The 16,236-nt window shown below is 42.2% G+C and overlaps 1 protein-coding gene across 4 annotated transcripts in view; it reads left to right on the top strand.

Moving 5' to 3' along the window:
* COL4A4 (collagen type IV alpha 4 chain) overlaps positions 1 to 16,236 on the top strand; it is a 157,373-nt gene that overhangs the window by 127,945 nt on the left and 13,192 nt on the right. For 2 of the 4 annotated variants that reach the window (XM_009444464.5, XM_016950591.4), the window contains exons 38-42: positions 2,874 to 2,945; positions 4,084 to 4,212; positions 4,305 to 4,415; positions 5,763 to 5,918; positions 8,340 to 9,048. In XM_009444464.5, coding sequence (XP_009442739.4) covers positions 2,874 to 2,945; positions 4,084 to 4,212; positions 4,305 to 4,415; positions 5,763 to 5,918; positions 8,340 to 8,482 — 611 coding nt within the window. In that variant the 3' untranslated portion in view covers positions 8,483 to 9,048. Of the gene's footprint in view, positions 1 to 2,873; positions 2,946 to 4,083; positions 4,213 to 4,304; positions 4,416 to 5,762; positions 5,919 to 8,339; positions 9,050 to 10,540; positions 10,550 to 14,183; positions 14,310 to 16,236 lie in introns of those variants that run through there. The other 2 variants (XM_516128.7, XM_054679440.2) reach the window with 2 other exon arrangements.

Here is a 16,236-nt window from a genome sequence, read left to right as displayed (position 1 = left end):
TCTTGGGTGTGTCGAGTAATGTTTTCAGGCTTTAGAACAAAATACAGCCTGAGAGTGGGAATGCAGTCATAAAGAGTTCGCTGGCTAACAAAGATGGGAGCCACAATTCCAGCTGGATTGGAGGTTACATTCACTGACTAGAGAAAGAGCACCCAGCCTGAAAGTGCAGTGTGCTGCAGCCTTAAATGATGGTTGTTTAGCAGGAGGACGACCAGAGAGGTGAATAAAAATTCCTCATTACCCAGAAATGTGCTTTGTTAGCCTAATTGCCTCTCATCTGCACTCTATATATTTTATGCATGAACAACTTTCTGATTTAGAGATGGGATTGATAAAAAGCTTTCAGTAAAAAGGAAAAATTACCCTTACAACCCTACTCAGATGTAGCTGCATTCAATTTAGAACGATAACATTGGGTCAGATAAGGGTCGGCCAGTTCAACAATGGCGAGAGGCTGGGACCGTGACAACCTAGGATCTGGATGTGTTGATGTGACAATGGAGAGCTGGCAGAAGCAGAGACATTCCACCCCAGCCAAGTCCCCAAGCCATCAATCTTGGTGACTAAAGCTGGAGATCAAAACATGTGGAAATAGTGAAGTGGTCCCCCCGAAAATTTATTATCATTTCAGATAGATTGCAATAAATATCCAGATTTGGCAGATAAAGAAGGTCTGTGTGTTCTTTTGGTGCAAACTTGAAACGTTGGCTCATAAAATAGGAAAGAGGATTGGAGAATAAACTAAGCCAGAACTGTAAAAAAGTGATCAGGAATAAGAGATTTGGGGAAAATAAAGATACATTCCCATTTTTTTTTTTTTTTTGGTGCACGAGAATATGGCTCATTTGAACCAATCTAAATCTTAGATCTTAAAAGAATAATGACTGTCTGTTTCAAGTACTGATGATAAATAGAATGGAAGCAACTAACTATGCCAGCTTCTAATAAGAATACATAGAGGACTTGCTTAAAATGAATAGACAATAATTAGCACTTGAATTATTTATATGCAGACTGATACCTCTAACTTCTGTAAATTATATTTGTCCTGTAAATCTACTAAAGAAAGATATGGCATACAAATAAAAATTCTACCCTGCTCCTTTTTGTAGCTTTCTCCCTCATCCACCTTGTTCCATATTTTTTCATTCACTCACTCAACAAACATTTATTGAACACATCCATAGGACCTAGTCTTGAACTCCTATTTACCCTTGAGCAGGGGAGACAGTCACCCAAAGACATGATTGTTTCACAGTGTGGGGTGGACATCAACAATCAAGGGGGTCCTATATCACGGGGGTAGGTGAGGGGCACCTTCTGTGTTCAACCTTATAAGCTGATGGTATTTTTATCCCAAATTTGAGAGATGTGACCCTACACTAAGTAAACAGGCTGGCTGTGCACCGAGAGGCTCTATACACCATGGAATACTATGCAGCCATAAAAAATGATGAGTTCATGTCCTTTGTAGGGACATGGATGAAATTGGAAATCATCATTCTCAGTAAACTATCGCAAGAACAAAAAACCAAACACCGCATATTCTCACTCATAGGTGGGAATTGAACAATGAGAACACATGGACACAGGAAGGGGAACATCACACTCTCGGGACTGTTGTGGGGTGGGGGGAGGGGGGAGGGATAGCATTGGGAGATATACCTAATGCTAGATGACGAGTTAGTGGGTGCAGCGCACCAGCATGGCACATGTATACATATGTAACTAACCTGCACATTGTGCACATGTACCCTAAAACTTAAAGTATAATAGTAAATAAATAAATAAATAAATAAATAAATTTTTAAAAAAAACAGCTACTGGGTGGAAGATCTACTGATGAGATAGGAAGTTTTCCAGGCTTGACCAGAGGCTGGGAAGAAGCTTCAGTGCTCATAGCCATCAGTGGGACAGGACTTGTGAGAAGGCACCCAGCAGATGGCTCAGTGCCCTGGAGATGCTCGATAAATATTCCTTACCTGCTTTCTTCCTTGCCTCTCCTCCTCCAACTTTACCAAGGGCCATCAAGAAGTGTCATTTGAAAAGGCTCTCGTTCAGACAACTTCAACACAACTCAACATACGTTGATAAAAAACCTTAAAAAAAATTTTCCACTGGAAGTGTTTAGCGACAACTTCAGTCAAGCCAGGCTGGTGGACGGCTCTTTGGAGAACTAAACAGAAGGTTCTGAGAGAAGGCACAGGCATCAGTGGGGTAATGTCTGTTTACACAGACGGGAGTTTTCAGTGATCATCGCAAAATAAACTTAGGTTCTGCAGAAAGGCATCAGAATGGTTGTGAAAGAAGTGACTGCAAAGCAATAGCTGGAGCCACACTCGCCATGCAGGCCTGAGCATCGCAGGGCAAGCATTTGCCAGCATGCCACAGGCGCCATGCGTCCTCTCGTCTGACTGCATCTCCATGAGTAGATCCTGAAGAAACCAGAGCCTGCAGCCCTTGGGAGGGTGCAGTGACCCCAAGCCTGGGAGGTGTGAGGCCTGGATTTGCTCCCATCCGATCTCTTTCCTCATGTAGGGTGATTTTATTGTCATAAAATCAAAGGTCACTTCCTATGCCAAGATTCAGTAATTCTAGACCATATCTGGTCACGATAGGATCAGAAACCAACAGCAGTACTTTAAAACCAAAGAAATGTTTGTGTTAAGCTGTCTTGGCAGAAAATCTTTATCGGATGAATGTGTTAAATAGTCCTGGGCCTGGGTTTCCACCCTGATGATGAAGTCCAGACGCTCAGAGCTGTTTGCTGGCCCCAGCAACGCGCCCTCTGCTGGGCAGTGCCTGCGTTTGTGGCTAGAGTGAGTACCGGTGGCTGGTCTTCCTTTGGGTCACAGGCCTGTGGTGTTTTTCAGGTCCCTCCGGATCACCTGGCCTGAACGGCTTGCATGGATTGAAAGGTCAGAAAGGAACTAAAGGTGCTTCAGGTAAGCACCTAATCGATTCGTAACAGACTGAGCTTCAGTCCATGGTTCATGAGAGAAAGTGGTACCCTCCCTGGTATTTCTGCACTTCATGAGATTTGGAGGCAAAACTGAAAAAAAACTGGCTTAGGTTAGAGACACACTATTGGAGCTATTTTTAGTGCTGAAAATGACATATGAAAAGGACATTTGAGAAAACCCTATTTAAGAAGGAATGGTTGGTTAACAGTGTCTTTTGTTGGTATTGCTTGGAATTTTCTGTCCACTAAAAGTACTCTGAACAATTGAGCCAGATTTCAAAATGTTATCCTAACAAGTAAATAGCTGGGGATTTTAGAATTTTTGTATTAAGTATAGTAATGCTATGTTTGACCACATGGGTCAAATTAGTACTAATAGCATCCTTTTATGGCCACTGCTAAAACAAATTACCTCCACAATTTGCTGTCATTTTCATACCACAAATAGGTTAATCTTTGACAAGTGTATCTTGTTCTGTTAGTATAATGCACATTTGTTGTGTTACTTTCTCAGAAAAACCGCTTATGATCAGACAAAGTAGCTGAAACCTAACATGCAAATTTGAGTGACCCTGGGGAACAGGAATTGTGCTGCTAGGTTTGAATTTATTGTTGGAGAGAGGTGAAGTCTTTCTAGTTTGGAAGATCCAGCAATATAGTCACTTAAGATTCATTTAGTAGATCCTCCAAATAGTCAGATTAAATGTGTGTGCCTTCCAAGAAAACACTGATGTCCTTCCTTCCCAGTGTGAAACTCCACAATAGTTCTAATCATGCCAGTTTCCACCTCAAATTTCAAAGCAACTTATGCATAATTACTTATTGTATCTCATTTGTTTTTACTCTTTCCATTGTAGAGGTGGGAGGTTGATATTGCCTCTAAGTTGTTGTTTTTTAAAATCTGGAAAATAACTATAAAAGAAATAAAACTTATGGCTGACCAGTGTGATAGGTCCTAAGAGAGAAATGGTGCAGACATTTGGATCACCACTGCAACCAGTGGTTGGTGTCTGCAGAACCAGCCACTCCTCTGCCGCTATTGGGAAGTGGTTCCTTTTCAGGCACTATAACAGGGACAAGAAAAGAGAAGATATAGTATTAATTCTGTTTTCCCCATTAAGGTTTGCATGATGTGGGGCCACCTGGTCCAGTGGGAATACCTGGGCTAAAAGGGGAGAGAGGAGACCCTGGGAGCCCAGGAATCTCTCCTCCAGGTCCTCGTGGAGAAAAAGGTCCCCCAGGAACCCCAGGTAAGCTGTAGCATGCTTTGCCCTTCTTTCAATAACTAAACCAAAACCTTCCAAATGCAATGAGGATAACATGTGAACATGTCTCTTCTTAGGGAGTTCAGGACCACCTGGTCCTGCAGGTGCCACAGGAAGAGCTCCTAAGGACATTCCTGACCCGGGTCCACCTGGAGATCAGGGACCTCCTGGTCCTGATGGCCCAAGAGGTATGAGAGAATCATGACAAAGGATGGCAGTGCTCCCTTTGTTAGATGCTGCCAGCTCTGGAGGAATGTGGGACCAGAGAGTGGCAGAATAGAAGCACTGAAGCAGCCCCCCATCAGCTTGGCAGGTGGATAAGTGGGACACAGTTAGGGTGGGACTTTGGGTAGTGGTGGGCTCTCAGGACCATATCCAGGACCCAGGACTTGGCCCTCTCTTCAATTTCAGCTCTGTTAGACCCTCGTCTCTTCAGGCTAGAAACTGATAAGCAAGCGTTTCTTATCACCAGCTTGATGCTGACCAAATGTTTTCAGAAGTGGGTGGCAAGTGGGAATCGCACCCTCCTTGTTGGTCTCTAGCCACTGTCACATAAACCACTGGCACTAGCCCAGAGTGACAGGATGCAGGCTTGTGGCACACAAGAAACAGTCTCTTCATGTGCTGCTGACAGTACATGTTGTTTCTTTCATCACTTCACAGGGACAAACTTTGGTAAGGAAAGATGTTGGAAGTCATTACTAAGCTGACCAAGTAGGTTTAGGCTAGAGCTGGGTTGGGAGTTGGGAGAAGAGTGTGGCTCCGTGTGATATCTTGCTAAATGCAGGCAATTGCATTCATACAAGCTCTTAGAACTCTTCCATAAAGACACATGCCCATCATCTTTGAATCTTTAGGATTTTAGGGATCATACACTGAAAATAATAAAGCTCTCAAAAGTGTGCTAAGAAGTACAGAAGCTAAGTAGGAATATAATTGGGGTCAATTTATTCCTATTTGTGGGAACTTGTTTTCCATTAGGATTATAAATTTAATCGAGTGAACATTCCTTTCCCACCAGACGTATTTCCTCAAATGCCTGTCTATCTGTCCATCAGTCTATCCATCCATCCATCCATCCATCCATCCATCCATCCATCCATCCGTCCATCCAACCATCTATCCACATATCCATCCATCCATCCATCTTATCTATCCATCCAACCGTCTATCCATCCATCCATCCATCCATCCATCCATCCATCCATCCATCTATCTTATTAAAGCAGTAAGATGGCAATGCAAACAAAAACCCAAAATGATATTTTCAACAGGAATGACTTTGAAGGGAAGGAAGGTTTTGCTTGGGTTCATTTTGTCTAACAGTTACCAACCCATTATCTACACCATTTCTCAACTTGGTATTATGATTCATTCTATTTCATTTCTGTTATCATTGACTTTCTTATTCTTCTAATTCTCTTTATTCCTTGCTTGCAAGTCATTGAATTGTTTTTCTTCGGAAGCTGTCAAGCAGCCAGTATACACAGTCGTCTTTGACTAAAAGAATATTTTTGTCTCTTCTCTGTGGTCAGGAGCACCTGGGCCTCCAGGCCTCCCTGGGAGTGTTGACCTTCTGAGAGGGGAGCCAGGTGACTGTGGTCTACCAGGGCCACCAGGTCCCCCTGGCCCACCAGGCCCTCCAGGATACAAAGGCTTTCCAGGATGTGATGGAAAAGATGGCCAGAAAGGTATGAATGTTGTTCCGTTAAGTAATATGTGAACAACTTGCTTATCTTACCCTTGAGGGTCTGGGGTACTGTGCCGCCATTTCTATTTCCTATGCAAACAAAGTGACTATCTTCCAAAATGTCCTTATTTCCCCAAAGAGTCCTGAAGTTTGGGTCAAAGTTGGACAAGTAAAAGGAAGAAACACAAGTTCATCTTTAGCCCCTAATAATACTCTTGATAATCTTCCAGGCCAGAATTGAACAGTAGAAATGTAATGCAAGCCACATGTGCAATTTAAAAATATAGTAGACACATTTTAACAAGTAAAAACAAGTGAACTTTCATACTTTATGTGATTTAACATAATATATTTAAATATTTTTATTTTAACATATAGTTAATATACATTTATCAATGAGATAATTGAGCTGATTGTGCAAACCTAATTCCTTTTGCAAGTAAGCCACTCCTTCTTCCTGCTTTTGAAATCCCATGTGTGTTCCACACTGACAGCACAGCTCAGGTTGGACTGGCCACATTTCAAGTGCTAACTAGCCATGTATGGTTAGAAGCTTCTGTATTGGACAGCTTAGTTTTAGACTGCTGACTTTGCTTTTTTATATTCCTGCAAAGATCCCGAATCACTGAATTTCCCCAGTATTTGAGGTTAAAATATTTATTTTAATCAATTTTTATCCAACTGCTAATATTTGGGGAGATCAGTTTTTGGTCACCAGAATTTCAGAGAATTTTTAGGTTCAAAGAAGCTTTTTGTTGAAAAAAGATGACTAATGAGTATCCATTTTAACTTCCCTATTTCATAAATAAGGAAGCTGGATATCAGAAAAGCAACAGTTGAAATTTGCAAAAGGAGCCCAGTAACGAGCACCTTGCCTGAGTTCTGAACCAAGTGTGAAATAAGGCAAAAGATTAGGTCACAGATAAAAATCACTGTGAGGCCGCCATGACTATAGTGCAAATGGCATCTGTGGAATTGTGCAGTGCACAGCCTGTAGAACAGTATGGAGCAAGCCTGTTCATCTGTATTAGCAATGAAATCAATTTTAGAGAATGTGGCTCAAATCTATGGGTAAGTAGGCTTCCAATTATTGAACTTCAGAATTGGACTGACTTGCTAACACTCTAGTCACCAAGAGGAAGGAGGAAGGGGCTGGCTAACACTCCTCCTCCTTAGTTACTCTAGGGAATAAATCTCTACCTGGACATGAAGTTCAGGACTGAGGAAATAAAACACCATATGAATACCAGTGATCTACATAAGAATACACAGGGAGTTAGAAATATTGGTGGAACCACTAATCATGCTTCTTGACTCCCAGTCCAGAGAATATAAAGGCCAAACAGTGCTTTACTATAAAGAGAGTGAGTTTCCTCAGTTTACCTTTTATGACTTACACAGTGACAAATATCTGTTAGGCACCTGCAGGAATATAGCAGTGAACAAATTTAAGTAGAGTTTCTAATCTCATAAGGACAGAGTTTCCGCTTGACTCAGTGGTTCATGCCTATAATCCCAACACTTTGGGAGGCCAAGGCGTGAGGATCCCTGGAGGCCAGTATAGTTCAAGACCAGCCTGGGCAACACAGTGAGACCCCCTCTCTACAAAAAAATTTAAAAATTATCTGGGCATGGTGGTGTGTGCCTGTAGTCCCAGCTACTCAGGAGGCTGAGGTGAGAGGATCGCTGGAACCCAAGAGTTGGAGGCTGCAGTGAGCAATGATTGTGCCACTACACTCCAGCCTGGGTAATGGAGCAAATAATAATAATAATAATAATAATAATAATTTCTTTTATAAAGAGCATAGTTTCATGGAAGACAGACATGCACATGAAAGGATATGTCAGTTTAAATCCAGTTAAGTGTCCTGAATGAAGAGCTTATCAAAAAGCAACTAAACTTCAGTTGGGATTCCAGGGAAGGCTTCCCTGAGAAAATGAAACTGGGTCTTATCTCTAAAAAATGAGGAAGACATCATGGATGTGGAAGAAGTAAAGGAACATCACGTATGAGGAACTGAACTGTTGTGCCTAAAACTAAGAGAGTGAGGAGGAGAGTGGTTTGAACTCGCCTGGGGAGGCACGTTGTTCCCGGATATTGAAAGCTCTTTCCTGATTTTTCCTTCAGTTCCAGTCCTTTGTCTCCAGAGGAAGTTTAGGGTTATAGGACTTCTTTTCATTGTAATTTAGTCTTGTCTTGATCATGGAGCCATTTCCTTAGTTCTTTCGGCCGATCATGTGTTTCCTTCAGAGGCAACCCATTTAAGCCTCACAGAAGAAGGCGAGGCTAATCTTGACTCTCAGGCTAGCTATGCCCTGCATTTTGTTGGAGTGAATCTCTGAATTCAGTCTATCAAACTGTCATTGTTTTTATCTTGTCTCATTCCAGTGCCCTCATTTTTATGTTTTGTTTTTTTTAAAGGACCAATGGGATTCCCGGGACCGCAGGGACCACATGGATTTCCTGGGCCACCTGGAGAGAAGGGTTTACCTGGACCTCCAGGGAGAAAAGGGCCCACTGGTCTTCCAGGTGAGCTTCCAACCTACATACAGCATTTTGTTTAAACATTTACTAAAATGATCATCGTTCAGAAAGTAGTTAATATTCCGAATTACTAGCACATTCTTATTATTTAAGCCCTTTTCTTATATTAAGAGTATATTTCTTTCAGGCCTCACTACAAAGTCTCATGTTTGGTAAAGTAATAATTTATTGTCAGAATGAATAAGTTTGAAAATTAGGAGTTGATTTTTTTTTACTTTATTTTTTAATTTTTTTCTATATAGATATATTTTTTATTATACTTTAAGTTCTAGTGTACATGTTCACAACGTGCAGGTTTGTTACATATGTATACATGTGCCATGTTGGTGTGCTGCACCCATTAACTCGTCATTTACATTAGGTATATCTCCTAATGCTATCCCTCTCCCCTCCCCCCTCCTCCCACTCCACAACAGGCCCCGGTGTGTGATGTTCCCCTTCTTGTGTCCAAGTGTTCTCATTGTTCAGTTCGCACCTATGAGTGAGAACATGCGGTGTTTGGTTTTTTGTCCTTGCGATAGTTTGCTGAGAATGATGGTTTCCAGCTTCATCCATGTCCCTACAAAGGACATGAACTCAAAAAAAAAAAAAGGGGGTTCATTTTATATACACATTTTTTTTTTCTTTTTCTTTTTTTTTTTGAGACAGTCTCGCTCTGTCATCCAGCCTGGAGTGCAGTGGTGTGATCTCAGCTCACTGCAGCCTCCGCCTCCTGGGTTCAAGTGATCCACCTGACTCAAACTCAAGTATCTAGGATTACAGGCGTGTGCCACTGCGCCTAGCTAATTTTTATATTTTAATAGAGACAGAGTTTCACCATGTTGGCAAGGCTGGTCTCAAACTCCTGACCTCAGGTGATCAGCCCACCTCAGCCTCCCAAAGTGCTGGGATTACAGGCATGAGCCACTGTGCTTGGCCCACATAGACTGTTTCTAAGGGAAATAAATATGTGTTCCTTCATGCAAGAGGCAAAGACTGATTTGATTATTATTTGTTAGGATCGTATATTCAATTCCGATCCCTGAATTTTCATTGATTTTCCTAGATGTTTTATTTAATTTTTTTCTGTAAATTCCATTCGTTCCTAGGAAGGGAGAAAGCTATTCAGTTTAACTCTATAGGCAACACTTTTTAACCATAGGGTCAAATTACGACAAGGAAGAGTTGGGGAGAGAAGGGGCAAACAGACATGTGTATTTGAGATGGGCAGAAGTAATATCTTTCAAGATCCTAAATCAATATTATGGTAATGTGGCGTCAGTTCAGAATATTTCGCAGTATCCTAAATTAGCACTCTAGTCCAAAGAATAAATAAATAGCACTGCTTTATGATGTATCATAGGACAGGAGGAACAAGGGCTTATATGTTGATTCTTTTTTTTTTTTTTTTTGAGACGGAGTCTCGCTTTGTCGCCCAGGCTGGACTGCAGTGGTGCGATCTCGGCTCACTGCAAGCTCCGCCTCCCGGGTTCACGCCGTTCTCCTGCCTCAGCCTCCGGAGTAGCTGGGACTACAGGCACCCGCCACCTCACGCAGCTAATTTTTTTGTATTTTTAGTAGAGACGGGGTTTCACCGTGTTAGCCAGGATGGTCTCGATCTCCTGACCTCGTGATCCACCCGCCTTGGCCTCCCAAAGTGCTGGGATTACAGGTGTGAGCCACTGAGCCTGGCCTATATGTTGTTTCTTTTCATATTTCCTTTCTATGCATACCCTATAGTTGGCAAATTAATATGAAATTTTCAGAAGCCTTTAAATGAATAGAATTCCTACATGCATTAAATTAGAGGATATTTGCCAGAAGAAATCAACTAGAATTTTATATTGCTCAAGAGAGTTTCAAGTCATTCTAGAGATGAAAACTCCGTTACTAAATCATAGCTGCTCCTGTCAGTCACATTGATGTGGACATTTTATGTAAATAAGGTGCTGCCATTCTGCTTGTCATTGATGCTGCCTCAAATTATTATGTATGTTCTTAATCTATTTCATTTTTGTCCTAATCCACAAATTTAAAATCTCTTTCCACCCTGTGAAAATCATGGACTGGCCTCGTTTGTTGTCTTTGGATCCCTCTAGGTCCCAGAGGTAAGCTTTGCTATAAAATTGGTAATTTCCCCTCCCTCTGGTTTCTAGTCATTTCTGTACTTGTCCTTTTTCCTCTGTATGTGTGAGCTAAACTTTGTTACATTTTTATAGATGGGGTGCTGTAAGGATATTAAGCTGCAGTGCTTTGCTTCCTCGTTACTGATATAGTAACCTCATATTAGAGCATCCTAACATTCAGCCTCATTATAGGTTGTCAAGGCAGTGTAGAGCCTTAGCTTATATAGTTTCAATTTGGGCATGAAGTATGTGGGCTTTCTCTGTCAAAGGCTACATAGTACATACCAATGTAAGTTCCTTTTTTAAATTCTACAATATAAAAACCTAGAGCATCCCTAAAATAAATGGTATATACAACATTAAAAAATGGGGCCTCACCTCCCAGTAAGGGGCTGTGACAAGCCTTTCCTGTCACACCCTCAAGTCCATTTTCAAGGAGCACATTTCTTTGTGTGTTAAAAGGAAAATGTTCACTTAATGCTCTGCAGTGCAAAAACAATGTGTTATTTTGTGCCTGGCATTTTCAAAGAAAATAAAAAGCATTTCTCAGAAGAGAAAAAGAAAAATTGTGAATGCCTGCATTTGTTCTTTCCAGGCCTCTGTTATTAGTCCTAATGAAAATTGCTGTGAATACAGACACCATGTATTATTTTTAAGGTCTTTAGAAGACAGGCCTCAGCTCCCCCTTTTTATTTTTCAGTTTCTGACTTATTAAAAAGTAAAGAAAAGCAAAATCAAAAATGTAAAAAGTCCTGGTATTTTCAATGTTTATATTTAAAAATTAAACTGTATTTGATGTTTTCATTTCAATCCTGTCTCTCTGTGATTGTATGTATAAAGTCATTTCAAGAGAGCATCAAAATTCTAAATAGGAAGCACCAAACACATGCTCCCACTTTCTGAACTCCGTTCCCACTGGGAAGGGCCAGACATTACTCAGGGAAAATAGAAGATGCCTCTATGCATCTCTCTCAAGTCACCCATAGTAGAAAAGCCAAGTTTTACATTAAACTGTACTTATTATAAAAATACATTTGGCCCTGTGTGGCTTGTGGTTTTATACCATATTTTACACGGAGTTAAATTCCAAATAGCTCATAAGAATTCCAGGTCATTTTACACAGGCCCAGTAAGTATTAGGAGACTAAAACTTTGTTGTTATGCCACATTTTGTTAAGGATTTTCTTAGTGCTTTATGATTGATGTTCCTGAAATTATTTCACACTTTTGCATACATTTGAAGAACACCATAGCTAATCAGATGATATCTTTTATTTTTATTTAATTTTTTTGGAGACAGAGGCTTGCTCTGCTGCCCAGGCTGGAGATTCCACCACTGCACTCCCAGGTTCAAGCAGTTTTCCTACCTCAGCCTCCCAGGTAGCTGGGATTACAGGCATGTGCCACCACACCTGGCTAATTTCTTGTAATTTTAGTAGAGATGGGGCTTCGCCCTGTTGCCCAGGCTGGTCTTGAACTCCCAAACTCAGGCAGTCCACCTGCCTCGGCCTCCCAAAGTGCTGGGATTACAGGCATGAAACACCATGCCCGGCCAGATGATACCTTTTAAAATATGTTTCATTTCTTAGAATTTGTTACCCAGATATTGAGAGTTCCTGATGCAGTCTGATGAGGTGGTTAAGAACATGGGTTTGGAGCCAGAATGCCCTGGATTGCAATCCAGACTCTGCTGTGTGTAAGCTGTGTCACCACAGATGTGTCACTTATTTGCCTGAGCCTGAGTGGTTTTTTTTGTTTGTTTGTTTGTTTGTTTTTTGAGACAGAGTCTTGCTCTGTCACCAGGCTGGAGTTTAATGGCGTGATCTTGGCTCACTGCAATCTCCGCCTCCCGGGTTCAAGCGATTCTCCTCCCTCAGCATCCTGAGTAGCTGGGACTGTGCACCACCACACCCGGCTAATTTTTGTATTTTTAGTAGAGACAGGGTTTCACCATGTTGGCCAGGATGGTCTCAATCTCTTGACCTCGTAATCTGTCCATCTTGGCCTCCCAAAGTGCTGGAATTACAGGCATGAGCCACCGCGCCTGGCGAAGCCTGAGTGTTCTTGTTCATACCCTTCTCATAACAGTAGCACATACACAGTCTTCTCGGGAGGACTTAATAGTAAAAGCATTCAGCACAGGGCCTGATACATGATAAAACATTCAGTGAGCCTTAGCTGTTGTCATTATTGTTCAGTGTTATTATTTCTTATCCCTCTGTGATGTTTGCAGGATGACTGAAGCTTTAGAAAAGATGTCTTAATGATGTGAAAGTAAAAGAAAAAAATCTCACATCTTTAGTATAGTGGTTTTCTTTTTTCTTTTTTCTTTTTTTTTTTTTTTTTTGAGATGGAATCTTGCTCTGTCACCCAGGCTGGAGTGCACTGGCACGATCTCAGCTCATGCAACCTCTGTCTCCTGGGTTCCAGGGATTCTCCTGCCTCAGCCTCCTGAGTAGCTGGAACTACAGGCACTTGCCACTACACCCAGCTATTTTTTTTTTTTTTTTAAGTAGAGATGGGGTTTCACCATGTTGGCCAGGCTGGTCTCAAACTCCTGATCTCAAGTGATCCACCCGCCTCGGCTTCCCAAAGTGCTGGGATTACAGGTGTGAGCCACCGTGCCCAGCCTGTGTTTTTCAAAGTGAGATTCCCAGATCAACGCCATCAGCCTCCCTGGGAACATGTTAGAGATGTACATGGCCCCCCCTTCAGACCTTCTGACTCAGGAACTCTGGTTTCTAACAAACTAGCGACACGATTCTGATGTGCTACAGTCAGAATTATAGCTTTCCAACTGTGCTTTCAGCCCTAATGGACACTGGAATCATCGTGGGACTTAAACAAACAAACAAACCAAAAACTACTGACACCCGGGTCCCACCCCCAGAAATTCCTATTTAATTAGTCTAGATGGGGCCCCAGTATTCATGAGTACTTTTGAAAAGCTCACCAGCTGAGTTTATTATGCAGCCAATGATGAGGACACTGCTCAGGCCACATCCTATTATCAAGTAAATCAGTATTTCTGGGAGTGGGACCCAGGCATCAGTATATTTCCATGACTCCCCTGGATAAGTCCAATGTTCACTCAAGGTTGAAAGTCACTGCTTCTGAGCCTCTAGCAATCCTGAAATTCTATGTGAGTGACTGACACTATGGAAACCCACATGGCTGCAGTGTAGAGTAAGGACTCAGGGACACATGAAGCTGAGCTTTAGGAACCCACCAGTCCCTCTTGCAATGCTACCTGTGGCTGCTACTCCAGTAAAAAATGGCCCAGAGATTGGGCAATCCTGTGAGGGTCATCACGTTGCTGCATCATCCGACCTTCACTGTTTCATACTTCTGCATCCTCTGATACTCCATTCACTCATTTCGTCAGCCCGACATTCTGGAATTTTTTCATGTACCCTCCAGGGCATAAGACAAATTCCTGCCTTCATGGAACTTACATTGGATTGTTGAATCTTTACAAACATTTATACTGAATTTTATACTGAATTTGTACTAAATTTCAGTATAGTGTCAGAAGTCCAACTTTAACCAGAGGCTGTAGAAGGAGCTTGTTCATAAGCACGTGCATCCATTACACAAGCGGTGATCCCAATTTCAGGTGAACCGGGGCCACCTGCAGATGTGGATGACTGTCCCCGAATCCCAGGCCTTCCTGGGGCGCCAGGCATGAGAGGACCAGAAGGAGCCATGGGGCTCCCTGGAATGAGAGGCCTCCCAGGACCAGGTATGACCCGCATGCTGATTGTTCATTATTTTCATGATATATTGCTGAAATGAAATTCTAGATCTTTTATTTTGTAGCTTTTTATATGGAGCCTAAACTAGTGAGGAGAAAGCATGTCTTTCCCTTTGCAATTTGTTTCTACCTTGATCCAAAGTACATCAATCATGGGCTAACTGGATCCACACATCCCTTCTATTATTTTATTTTATTTTATTTTATTTTTGAGATGGAGTCTTGCTCTGTTGCCCAGGCTGGAGTGCAGTGGCACCATCTTGGCTCACTGCAAGCTCCGCCTCCCAGGTTCACGCCATTCTCCTGCCTCAGCCTCCCGAGTAGCTGGGACTACAGGTGCCCACCACCACGCCCAGCTAATTTTTTGTATTTTTAGTGGAGATAGGGTTTCACCGAGTTAGCCAGGATGGTCTCCATCTCCTGACCTCGTGATCCGCCTGCCTCAGCCTCCCAAAGTGCTGGGATTACAGGCATGAGCCACTGCACCTGGCCCATCCTTTCTATTTTTATGTGGAACTCCTACTTAAATCTTTCATTCTTGGCCAGCTTTTGGATGTGGAGTTTTCAAACCTCTTAGCACAACATGGTAGATGCTCCATGAACAGTCATTAATAGCTGCCTACTAGATTTTTAGTTAAAAACAATTGAATTGGGGCTTGGTGGAGCGGAAACAGAGCCTGCAAGAAGGAAGTAGGAGCTGTTAGAGGAGGGATGGGGAAAAATAGGGTCTTGCTGTACGTTTTGGCAGTTACTACATGGTTAATCACTGGAGCATTGTTCAGTAACTGCTGGGGTGGCAGGATCCTTATTCAAGTATTTAAGCGAAACCATTCTTTTAAAAAGTGTTCTCCATTTAAAAAGTGTTCTCCAGGCAGGCGCAGTGGCTCACGCCTGTAATCCCAGCACTATGGGAGGCTGAGATGGGTGGATCACCTGAGGTCAGGAGTTTGAGGCCAACCTGGCCAACATGGTGAGACCTTGTCTTTTGCTAAAAGTACAAAAATTAGCAGGGCTTGGTGGCAGGCACCTGTAATCCCAGCCACCTGGGAGGCTGAGACAGGAGAATCGCTTGAACGGCGGAGGCAGAGGTTGCAGTGAGCTGCACTCCAGTCTGGGCAACAAGAGCGAAACTCCATCTCAAAAAAAAAAAAAAAAGAAAAAAAGTGTTCTCCGAATGGTTTGTTTTCTTTCCACATATCCCCACTGCATTGGGTAATTTACAAAGATATTAGGGAGCCCAGGGCTGGGCATCTAGAAGTCACTGTTCTCTTTAGATCCATTGATAGTAGCTATGAGTCTAGAAAACTCATGGGCAAATTCTTTGAAAAGGAGGAACCAGGATGTTCTCTCTCCTTTCACCCCCCCTCACAGCCCTACTGTGATTTGGACTTTTTTTGGTTCAGGGACACAGGAATTGGAAGCAGAACTGAATTTTGTACCACTTGTTTTTCTTGTGGTTCCCCAAAACCAAGAAGTTAAGTGCCCAAGAGATGTTCCTCTCAACAGGAGTCAGACTCATTCTTAGGTGGTGACCAAAACAGCCCTGGAGCCTTCCTCAAATTAATTTGGGTTTTCGTTGTGTGTGTTTAGTGCATTGCATCTGTGTTTGTGTACCAGGTTAATTGGGTGTTGGTTGTAGCAACTTTTTTTAACGGCCCGTGAGAACTGGGAATTGGGCCAGTCTTTATTTAACTCATCTTTCTTGATACTCCTTGCATGCATAAAGTTCTGTCAGTCGGTATTACTAGTCATCAACCTCATTTTAAAACCAAGCTGCCTTGTTGTGTATATATTTGCAATATCCAGAGCTGGGTCCCTCCAACTTAAAAAAATAACTTCCAACTTGAAGACGTGACCTATAACTGGGTTCTGCAAATTCAATTCAGTAAGTACTTCCAGACTCCCTCTACTCTTT

The sequence above is a fragment of the Pan troglodytes genome, chromosome 13 (genome assembly GCF_028858775.2).
Source record: "Pan troglodytes isolate AG18354 chromosome 13, NHGRI_mPanTro3-v2.0_pri, whole genome shotgun sequence".
Lineage (NCBI taxonomy): Eukaryota > Metazoa > Chordata > Mammalia > Primates > Hominidae > Pan > Pan troglodytes.
Note: the sequence above shows the minus strand (reverse complement) of the source record. Positions and strands in the feature narration are given on the sequence as shown.